Genomic DNA, 11,369 nt, shown 5'->3' with positions numbered 1-11,369 from the left:
TATCGGAGTTGGGATAAAGAAGTTTTTAACACTTGTACAACTTCTTCAATCTGAAGACGAGCTTTCTTTTGATAGCCTTCTTCTTCTTGTTTCTTCTCAACTTCTTCAAAGCACGTCTAATCTTTCTGATCTTTCTTGCTCTCTTGGCACGCTTAGCCTTGGAGATTTTTCTGCAGATCTTTCTTGCTCTTCTAACCTTTCTCTTGTATCTTCTGCAGGCCTTTCTTGCTCTCTTAGCAGCCTTCTTGGCAGCCTTTCTAGCTCTCTTCAATGCACGTCTTGCTCTCTTCAAAGCTCTTCTAGCAGCACGCTTACCCTTCTTGGTCTTTCTGGCAGCAACTCTTCTGAGGTGTCTTCTGACCTTCTTGGCGAGCTTTCTGACTCTTCTAGCAGCCTTCTTGGCAGCACGTCTTGCTCTCTTGCATCTCTTGGCTCTCTTCTTCAAAGCACGCTTAATCTTTCTTCTGACAACTCTTCTTGGCTTTCTAGCTCTTCTGCAAGTTCTTCTGTGTCTCTTAACTCTTCTAGCAATCTTCTTGGCCTTTCTAGCAACCTTTCTTGCCTTTTTAGCTTGCTTCTTTGCTCTTCTGATTGCCTTCTTGGCCTTCTTTGCAAGTCTTCTGAGAGCCTTTCTGAGTCTTCTTGCGAGTCTCTTAGCAGCTCTCTTGGCCTTCTTGGTGGAGGCTCTTCTAGCTCTCTTCAAAGCTCTTCTGAGTTTTCTAGCAGCTCTTCTCTTTTGTCTTCTGATCTTTCTAGCAATCTTTCTTGCTCTTCTGACAGCTCTTCTCTTCTTCAATGCTCTTCTCAATCTCTTCAAAGCAATTCTGAGTTTTCTGCAAGATCTTCTCTTCTTGACAACAACAACTCTCTTTCTCTTTGGAAGGAGTTTTCTTGCTCTCTTAACAGCAGCAACAGCCTTTCTAACAGCCTTCTTGACTGCTCTCTTGACTGCCTTTCTAGCCTTCTTTGTGCTCTTCTTGGCCTTCTTTGCCTTTCTAGCAGCCTTCTTTGCTCTCTTGGCAGCCTTTCTAGCTCTTCTTCTCAACTTTCTAGTTGCCTTCTTTCCGTATTTACGGGAAGCTCTCTTGGCACAACGACGGGCCTTCTTAGCAGCACGTCTTGCTCTCTTGGCAACCTTTCTTGCTTTTCTGGCAGCTCTCTTGGCAACCTTGCGAGACTTCTTGGTCTTTTTAGCAGCAGCAACTTTGGCCTTCAATGAAGCGAGTTTAGCCTTCTTTGCAGCACGAGCAGCCAACTTCTTGGCTCTCTTTGCCAATTTACGGCATCTTTTAAGTTTTCTAGCAACACGTCGTTTGAGTCTTCGAATGGTTCTTCTCTTCTTTGGTTTAGCCACGAGTACAGGCTTTTTCTTGATCACGACCGTAGTTGGTTTAACGGTTGGGACTGCTTTTACAGCTTCGGTTGCGGCGGTTTGAGTGGTTGCTTGAGCCATGGCAAAGGTGCACACAGAGAACAAGGCAACCAACAACAAGGCCACCAACCACTTGGAGTTTGATGAAGTGGTGGAAATCATTGTTGTGTGAATTATAAAATGATAACTGGTGTTATTGTTGAATTTTTTTACGGATGATGACAGCGAAACAAGTGGGTTTTTATTTGCTGCGTGTGAAGTGCAGGTCGTGTCACTTGATGTGATGTGTGACGGGTGGATCTGTATTTGTGAAAAGAGACTTGTTAGTAGCAAAGGCATCGAATCATTAATTGAGAGGGTGAAAACTTTGAAGCTCATGTTAAGGTTTTATGAGCATCGTTGATGGGTTTCTGGTGTTCTCAAAGGTTATTTTCCCCATGGATTGTGATCAAGTGTTAATGGAATTGAAATGTTTTGAATACACGAAGTGTTACAGTACAGGAGCGACGCTTTTAACATCGCAGTGATCGCAAATGAACTCGACCATCGACGCAGTTCATCCCTTATGCTCAGTGACTGCTAAATTGGCACTTGACAAGAGTCCAGATAAAAATGAAGGGCACACTCTTTTGAGGTCCAAATTGAGTCGCCTTGTTTTTGTCAAATGAAATTGAGATGAAGCTACACGGGTTGGCTTTAATAAAGAGAAGGTACAGTTAATTTGTTCTTGTGAAAATTGTCAGACTCTACACGAAAGACTTGTTGCCATCATTGATTCTTCCTCATGAACGGGAGTTGACCTCGACGAAGAGACTGTAGACATGCCTGAACTTGAGCAAGATGCCATCTGGACAGTTTCATTTTCCTTTACTGTCCTTTCTTCTTCTTCCTCCGAAGAATGATTCAAAATAAAATGTAAGGACATGGGGTAAATCTTTTGAAACACCTCCAAATGCATCAATTCTAAATAGTCTTGGGGCCACTTGTTCAATCCAATTTCATCTTTCAATTCGTAGAATCTTCTCTTAACGGTTGAGAGAGAACATCCGAGAATTTGAGAAGCCTTTTGTTGAGTCAGATGGAGCACTTGGAGCATTTCGTGTTTGGTGATGGAAGAAACAGCTCTTCGTTGAGCTCGTTGTTGTTTGAGATGAGAAGAGCAGGTGGTTGAGTGATTGATATGGAAAGTAGGGACATTGGGTTCATGATGATTTTGAATGGATGAAGTTGTTGTGGTTGCTGTAGGTGTGGTGGATCCACCCTCCCACAATCCAAAACCATACACGTACTGAGTATTGGGCGTAAGATTGCTGGCACCATTATTGTTGGATGATGACTTGTTGTTGGAATTACCATTCTTATTGGCCTCGGCTGCCAGCAAATGTTTGTATTGATACTTTCTCTTAATGACCTTCTTTTTGGAAGAGGAAGACTTCTTTGCAATTTTAGAGGGTGGAAGATGGTGAGTGTTGCTGGTGGTTGTGGTTGCAGCTTGTTGGATGTCGTTCCCCAATGATGGACTTGTTGATTTTGCTCTTGCGGATGAGGAGGCTGATCGATGGAGAGTTGGATTGTATTCTTGGGTCCTGTTCAACTCAGCTGAATTATAGGGATGATATCTCTTTCCATCATCAAGCACCTCCTGAGGATGAATCGATACCTGTTGTTGTTGTTGGCATTTAGGATAATTCAATGTTCCGTTGTTGCTCATCCGTATTCTGTCATCATGATGACTTTCATAACCTGAACTTGGATACATGACACTTGTTGAGTAGAAGGAATGATGCTCGGTACAACCCGATGGAGATGAATACTCATTGTATGGCTGTGAGGAAAACTCCTCTCGTATGGGTATCTTGTATGGACGAGCTCCATGGATCAATGGTTGTTCTTGTTGGTATTCCGTAGTAGGTTCTTGCAGGACCTCTCTTCTATGACTCGAGAGATTTACATTCTGGGAAGATGCACCGAATCGAGTCAAAGATGCATACATGTTGGGTCGAGGTGAGGAATAATGGTGGAATTTGTTGCTTGGATTGCTGTTCTCTTGATTGGTAATTGGAATGACAGAGGAGGTTGTGTTCGTCATCAAGAGAACTATGGTAATGAATGATCACGAAGAAAGATTGATGACGTTTAGGTGGTATTAGAGTAATGGCGCTTTGTATGAAAGGTTCGTCTCTGTGAGTGTTTGTTGAGTTTGAAAGTCAATCAACAACCGTGAAGGAGATGGCGTTGTTTTGTTTTTGTTGAGATGCAATTTGTGGTGGTGTCTAGAGGGTGAAAGTAATGTTCTGAACAGAGATGTCTTGTGTGGTTGTGAGTGCAGGAGTTGTTGTCCTTTTCGAGAATGCATGTCCGTTTGCACATGTGCTTGTCGTTTAAGGATGGCATTTGACAGCTTCTGACACCTGCAGCGAAAATGGCGTTGTGATTGCGGCCTAATAATTTCGACGAAACGTCTGCCGTGGCTTCCCATTTGATGTTTTTCGATCCAAACATTGACGAAATCTGGATGGGCCCCTAATTCATACAATACGACATTGTGGTTCAAATACGTATTTTGGTCTACAAGAACAGCTTTGCATGAGCTAAATACCTCAAGAAAGTACTTCCATATAAAGCCAAAAGATGGACTTGTTTGTGTGAAGAATTAGCGGTAATTTGAGAATCTTGTAGACAGGATATTAGGATAAAAGTTTCAACATCTGTCATCCAAAATGAAAGTAGAATTGAGCTGAAACTTACATCAAACTATGCATGTCAGCTAACTGTACATGTAAATATTTTGTGTACAATAATGTTTCTCATCACGACTGTTCAAATTCTGTCAACAATTAAATGACAAATCATCATACTAATTGATCGCCCTTGTCATCGCTTTACAAGACCTCAACCACAGGCAAATGGACAGTATACAATGATGCTCTTTTTTAAATGCAAGTCTCCATTGTTCATAAATTGAGTCATGTCTAAAAAGATCGCATGTTGAAAATGGAATTAAATGGCGTCGGTTGAGTTTGAAAAGTGCTTCACATTGCAAATTCTACAGAATGCACACTTCAATGTTTGGATGTTCCATTCAGAGCTTAAAACGTTCAAACCAAAGACAAACTCTCAATAATTTGAATAAAATCAGGTCTCAATTCAGGATTACAACTCCAACACTTCAAAAAATAATTCCCACATAATGATTGCAAATCGATTTGTAAAATAGTGTGAAAATGGAATTTCACTTACATTGGCCATGTAAAAAAATGTTCCAATATTTGTCGTTGCTGTATTGGAACAGCCCATGACAGTTGACAATCCAAAATCACAGACCTTACTCATCAAATGATGATCCATTCCACATAACAAAATATTTGCTGGTTTCAAATCTCTGTGAAGAATTGGATTTGGTTTCAATGAATGCATATAAGCCATTCCTTTGGCAACCCCTAATAAAATTTCCAACTTGTGTGAAAACGTCAACACTTGATTACCAAGTTTACAATTATAAATTAGACGATCCAAACTTCCCATAGGTAAATATTCCACAACCATACACTTGGTAGAGTCTGAAATGCTAATTCCATAAAAATTGACAATATTTGGATGACGAAGAGTGCTCAACAATGCTGCTTCTTTCTGAAATTCGGCCGATTCCTCAGAAGTCACATCTGATTTGAGAGCTTTTACTGCAACTTCAGTGCCGTTCCAATTGGCTCGAAACACACTTCCATTAGCTCCTGGTTGTTTGAATAATAGAAACAGCAAGTTTTTATGTAAACATCATTTCAATATATATTTCTAAATTTGTGAAATGAACATACCTTCACCAATTTTCTTAATAATTTTCAAATCTTCGACTGGAATCAAATATTTGGTTTCTTCGTCCGATCGTCGTTCAAGAAAATCATTCTTTAACAGAGAGGTCGAGTAACTTGCTTCAAAATAGGTTTTCATTCTTATAAAATTAGTCTCCAATTGTTTTTCAGCACTTTGTAGAAAAGACATGTAATGTTGACTGTTAACACATACCGTTGCTTTCTTTCCAATGTTTTCAATTTTTGAATGACCTTGTGACATGTGTAAGCCAAGGACAATATTCCTGCTAAAAGTAATTAATGTGACAACGGCCACGACAGGAATAATGACATGCAATGGAATATCTTCAACACAAATATATCCGTCTATGGAATATCTGTTTTCAAGATGAAAATTAGGCGGGCATGGCAAAATCTTGATTCGAAAAGGTATTTCATTGCGTGAATCAATCTGAAGATGTGCTAAAATTGTCACACTTGGTAAAGTGTCACTTGGAAGTTTCACTGAAATACTTTCGACTTTGCTTGTGTTCCTTGATGAGGTTAGGTACTCAATTTTTGTCATGCTTTCATCATACCGAATTGAAAGAGGAGTACGCAGGAATTTCACACGAGTTCCATCAAAGTTTTGAATATTACTCAATGAGAGTGACATTATTCTCTCTCCAGGATAAACAGACATGACAGGAATAGTCGATCCATCACTCGATACTTTCTTTCCATCATTAAATTCAACTGTACTCGAGAAGGACAAGTTTTTCAGAGGATATCCATACGAGTTTCCATAACCGAGAGCCATATTATTTAAGAAAGAAGAGTCTCTTTCCCAATTTTCCAAGAATTTTAAGGAATAGAGACAACCTCCACTATACCTTGCAATATTTGAGGTACAAGAAAAGTGATGAGCATCTACATGAGAGTGTTCTGTTCCCATGTAAAGAGCTCCACCATGAATATGGGCTGTATTTTCTTGAAATGAGGTATAACCAAAGCTATAATTTGGCACAATTAAATCATTTTCTGGTTTCAATAAATAGATAGCTCCACCATTCGTTGCCGTATTATTTGAAAACTCTGATGTGTAGAGCATTAAATGTTGTGCTTGGATAATGCTCCACCATTGCTTGTTGCAGAGTTGAAAGTAAATTGACAGCGTCTAAAAACAACTAGATTTGCAAAAGCTACTGACAATGCACCTCCATTGTTCACAGATGTATTGTTGGTAAATGTGGAATCGGAAATTAATAATTTTGCGTTCGATGAAATGTCTTGAAAATCAATAAAAATTCCTCCCGTGTGTGAAAATATTGAATGTTCAATAATCACAGCTGAAATACTGTTCACTGAAACTGATCTCGCCTCTGATCTTGAAAATGTGCACTTTTCAATGCGTAGACTTTGTCCTCCAACGACTCTAACCATATTTTCCTTCTTTGAAATGTTTTCAAACTTGGATGAAGAAATGATCAATGAGAAAACTCCTCCTGACATTAAAAACGAATGTTCAGTAAAGGTGCATCCATGAATTTCCACAACATTTGAAGAGGCAATTTTGGAAAAGCTTGACACAAACTTGGAGTTGTTAAGTGTGACCTGTGAATATTGTAAAATTTGAATGAATAATAGTGGTATTCGTGATGGAAAAGTGAGCACTGATGGGTTGATATTCTGAATCAGAAATCCAACTCGAGTCAAACATGACATTTTCTAATATTGAATCTGTAACTGTCCAATCTTGTATCTCCAAACTCGAAGAATGTTTAAATTGACTATTGATGATTTTTGAACGAATGATTGTCTTTTGAGAACGAAAACTCCATTGATTGTTTTGAATCACACTATCCACGACTGTGACTCTTGTATCTCTAATGGCCACATTTCTTAACAGACATTCATAAAGTGTGCATTCAACAACGACATGTCAACATTCAACTCCAAATTTCGAACGATAAATTCTGAAGGATATTTCTTTTCACTCAGATCCATCCAAAAAGATGCCTTACTATTGGAACAATCCACAATTGCATCATTTCCTTCCACAACAATAGTTTCAAATCGTCCAGATGGAAATGCCACCATACAATCAGTGTCACTCGAATAAATTCCTTTAGCAACATGTAAAGTGTGCTGACGTTCATTTCCGAGTAGAGATTTGAAATGATATTTGAAAAATGTTGACATGGATTTTGAGGAGTGTCTCCACATTGGATGGATGCATTGCTCCGAGCGTCAATATAAAAGAAGAGAAAATTGGTAGAGTTGATCGACGAGTCCATGATGAGTGAATGGATGGGAGGAGGGAGGGATTGGCCGTTCACAAATAAAGTCGTGTGATGGTGGTTTCGGAGTAGATGATTGAAATAGAGTTGGGCCGTGTTGTGAAAAGTGATCAAGTCAATGAGGCACCCAAGCAACAAGAAACTGACAACTGCCACGGATTGTAGCATTTTTAATTGTACTTGTTACCAACAAGAAGACAGAAATGTTACACTGAGAAATGAGAAGAACTTGTTGCAGAGCTGAAAGAAGTAAATTCTAGACACGTAGTTGCTACGGGCTGAATCGCCACTCCGGTTTGGCCAAAAATTTTCGAAAAATATCACCTCGTTCGCTATTGTTGTACATTGCTCAATATTTTGAATAATAACAACGAGAAAAGAAGAGACCATGGTGTAGTAAACTCAGTTTCCTACATCTTCATTTTTTTGTTTTGAAAGTTTCATTCAAAAAGTGTTAAAAAGTACTTGTCGGAGAACCCTCCGACAATTTTGGCTGGGCTGCAACAAAGTAGTTTTGGCTGCCATCCATTGGGCCTTGAATTATGCCACTAAATTCAGCAATGATGAAGAAATTGTGCTAGAAGCCGTCAATAAGAAGGCACTACGTTGGGCATCCATTCGGTTGATTTTAGATTGTACATTCATGTTGAAAGCTCTCCAATTGGTATTTCCAAATATTGAATCATTTTCCAATCCATATTCTTGAGTAACCATGTGCATGGAATATTTTGAATTTGCCTCTGACGGGCTGAAGATTTCTGTTGCTCTCGTTGCTAATAATTTGATTGCATCCGGCTAGTAATTTCCAGAGCGTTTCGGAAATGTGGATTTTTTGGGCAGGCTGGACTAAGGGGTTTGTAACTCACCAAACATCCTTTGAAAAGGATTGGTGTTTGAGAGATTTTCTGCATATTTTGTCATTAGACTTTGTTGAGCAGAGTATTTGAAAAGGGGTGTAGAAGTTAAAAAACTCCAAAAACCGCTCAGCGGAAAAAAAGGAGAAAATTAGAGAAACGCAAGGAAGCAAGAAGGAAATGATGAGAAAGAGATGGATTGTGATCAACTCACATTATCATAAATAAACCAAGTATCAAAGGTGGTGACAATGTCACATTAATGTAAAATAAATAAATATTAAAATAAGGTTGTAAAAATAAATATTCAATTACTTGTCGAAAAGATTCGAACAAGGCAGTCCCGCACTGTCATAATGTCCTTCCTTACCACAAGAACATTAAGGATCAGCGAAAAAGGAACTTGAAAAGCTTAAGAAAGCATGATAAGGGTGGGAGTGCGATGGGAAGTCACTAAGCAAAGCAAATGGAGACGTCTCGAGTTGGGATGGATAGGTATGTGAAAATAACCTTTCGATAGGTCTATTTTGCAAGCATACATTCCAGGAGTAAGGATCTTGATAAACTGGCTGAGGGATTCCATTTTGAACGAGTCCAAATCTATACCGAGGTTGATGGAAGTCTTTGTTTGGATTGGGAGAGGGGCAGAAGAAATCGTCCAATACTAACACAGCTAATAGCCCGGATGACTGCTAAAACACTGCTTAATTGCAGCAACTACAGCAATGGCCGCTGTTGGTGACTTTGTTGCGTTCATCTTCGGTATCTTTTACCAAGATGGAATGTTAATGATCATCAATGTTTCGCTGTTGTCTTCCTTCTTGCACTGTTGTCCTCCAATTGAATGTGATCATGAAAATAGTGACATATTTTGGCAACGACAGCCGCATGATTTGTTCTGAACGTAGTGAAGGCCAGGAATGTTTCGATTGTAAACAATAAAGTCTTTGCATCTTGTTCATTGCAATTCAATCACAAGTGGGTCATGGAGGCTCTTCACTGCAAATGATATGTGAGTGAGTGTCAGGACAATCATTTATTCGTTCGTGCAAGAATGGAACAACGAATGTCAAACAATGTTATGTTGGTGCTTATTTGGGAACTGATGATACACGCAATGAAATTTTAACAAATGACATATTGACATAACAGCGATCATTTCGATTGAAATGGATTAACCGTACCAAAAGCCTTTTGAATGCAAAAATAAAATTTTGGACTTGCCGGGTATCGATCCCGGTACCCCTTCCATGCTAAGGAAATATTCTACCATGTGAACTACAAGCCCTGTACTTAATTTTGGTTTTGTTTAAACAAAGATGTACGGATAGTTATTGACGGCCAGATGTCAAATCCTTCAGAAATCAGTTAACAGCAAATCATTGTGAATCACCTTGTTGCTATCAACACGGACTAGAGAATGGACCTATATGAAACATCGAATTGGTTAAAAAATAATTTATCAAGTTACTTAGATTTGCTTAGAGGTTAAAAGTATGTGAGCTCGTTTAACATCCAGTCTTATTTCACTGACTGCATCTCCATACCAATTTGCTCTCTGCTCTGCATGTTTTGTTGGCCTTTCTTCTACGCTCTATTTTAGACACTACCTTTTCTCAGAATTTTCACTGCTGCTCGATTGTTGAGATTGTTGACTCTTCGCATCAGATCGGTAATAATTGTCCAAATTCTTCTCAATGTTGTGTAAGGGTGACATGTATTGTTGAAGGGTTGGAATGTACTCCTCTTGAATGGTTTTAATGAGCTGAGAGTTTTCATTCTGTATCTGCTCATTCATTTGATTGATTAATTGTTTGTGATGGTTCATTTGTCGTAGAAGCTCTCGCTTAGTCTCTAGATAGCTTTTTAAGCTCGCAAGACAATTCTTTTTTCGTAACGTGTTCTCCTCTTGCTTCATATCGGGCGTCACGACCACATATTTCGACTCATTTTCACTGGGATTCCTCTTAAAATACACCCAATGGTCATTAATTTTTACAGTTCGATCGAGAGCATTCAATTTTTGTTTGAGCCCATAATTCGACATAAGATCGTTCAAATCCTCAATAAAACGAGTAGGTTCCGTTCGTTGCATCTTACTAAAACAATCTGACAGAATGGGTTCATATTGTTTTAGGAAAGATTTTGGGAAAGCTGAAAGAGCTGTTTCAAATGGAGTTGTGTTACTGTTGTGACTGATACCCAACCTCATGACATTTTCAAACATTGTCGTGGTAAATGCATTAAGAAAATGCACTCGTTCCAAATCAATGTCATCTTCCAAATATTTGGAGGAGGACCTTAGAGCTGTTTCAGCAAAATTTTGTTCAAACGAAGTGTTTTGAATGGAATGTGCATTGGTAGTTGCAAGAGATTGTCCTGCTGTGGAAGTAGCTGCTGTTACGGAGGAAGGAGAGTGTTCACTAGTGGTGGTGTTGGCGGCGGTTGAGGAAGAGATTGGTTGAGGAAGGATGGTGTTGGTGGTTAATACTTTTTCTTCGGCCATCATCATCATGAATGGTTCAACATCATGATTCATATTCGGAGAAGAGGTTTCTTCCACCCCTTCCATTGTTTGTTGTTGTTCATTAAAATGTGTGATCGGTTGGTTTTCATCTTGATGATGAGAAGATGCTGAATCAACCATATGGATCATGGGATCATCTTCCTCTTCATCCAACATGGGTGTTGTTGCCGATTGGTACTCACGATGGTCCGATGCTGTTGTTGTTGCTGTTGTTATTATTGGATGAGCATTAGAGGCTTCTGATGATGCAGCCGTGGACGATGGCTCAAACTCATTGGCTGCAAATGCATGAACATGTTGTGCTTCGGATGATGGAAAAAATTCATCTTCTGGATTTTCACCAAAATCGAGAGAACGTTCGTCTTCTTCGGTCATCATGTATTTTTTTTTCTTTTTGAAAAAATTTAACGGTTTTTTTTAAATTAGGCGGTATGGGAATTATTTGTGTGAAACGTGCACATAAAGACAAGCTGGTGTCGTCCAACAACATTGAAAATACAATCAATCAGTAAACTCACATTTCATAAA

The 11,369-nt window shown here is 39.1% G+C and overlaps 4 protein-coding genes across 4 annotated transcripts; all 4 read right to left on the bottom strand.

Moving 5' to 3' along the window:
• Window positions 1-25: 25 nt before the first annotated feature.
• C9374_008543 (uncharacterized protein) lies at window positions 26-1,534 on the bottom strand (the record flags this gene model as incomplete). Its single annotated transcript, XM_044698631.1, has 1 exon — window positions 26-1,534. The coding sequence occupies one exon, from the start codon at window positions 1,532-1,534 to the stop codon at window positions 26-28; it is 1,509 nt and encodes a 502-aa protein (XP_044545662.1).
• A 577-nt stretch (window positions 1,535-2,111) lies between these two features.
• C9374_008542 (uncharacterized protein) lies at window positions 2,112-3,461 on the bottom strand (the record flags this gene model as incomplete). The annotated part of the gene is made up of 1 exon (XM_044698630.1): window positions 2,112-3,461. One exon carries the CDS (start codon window positions 3,459-3,461, stop codon window positions 2,112-2,114), a length of 1,350 nt encoding a protein of 449 aa, XP_044545661.1.
• Window positions 3,462-4,470: 1,009 nt separating this feature from the next.
• On the bottom strand, window positions 4,471-7,386 carry C9374_008541 (uncharacterized protein; the record flags this gene model as incomplete). Its single annotated transcript, XM_044698629.1, has 5 exons — window positions 4,471-4,539; window positions 4,613-5,103; window positions 5,188-6,304; window positions 6,367-6,774; window positions 7,072-7,386. 5 exons carry the CDS (start codon window positions 7,384-7,386, stop codon window positions 4,471-4,473), a joined length of 2,400 nt encoding a protein of 799 aa, XP_044545660.1.
• A 2,534-nt stretch (window positions 7,387-9,920) lies between these two features.
• C9374_008540 (uncharacterized protein) lies at window positions 9,921-11,219 on the bottom strand (the record flags this gene model as incomplete). The annotated part of the gene is made up of 1 exon (XM_044698628.1): window positions 9,921-11,219. The coding sequence occupies one exon, from the start codon at window positions 11,217-11,219 to the stop codon at window positions 9,921-9,923; it is 1,299 nt and encodes a 432-aa protein (XP_044545659.1).
• Between the last annotated feature and the right edge of the window lie 150 nt (window positions 11,220-11,369).

Source organism: Naegleria lovaniensis (assembly GCF_003324165.1).
Source record: "Naegleria lovaniensis strain ATCC 30569 chromosome Unknown tig036, whole genome shotgun sequence".
Taxonomy (NCBI): Eukaryota; Heterolobosea; class Eutetramitea; order Acrasida; family Naegleriidae; genus Naegleria; species Naegleria lovaniensis.
This window is presented reverse-complemented; position numbering and strand designations above follow the sequence as displayed.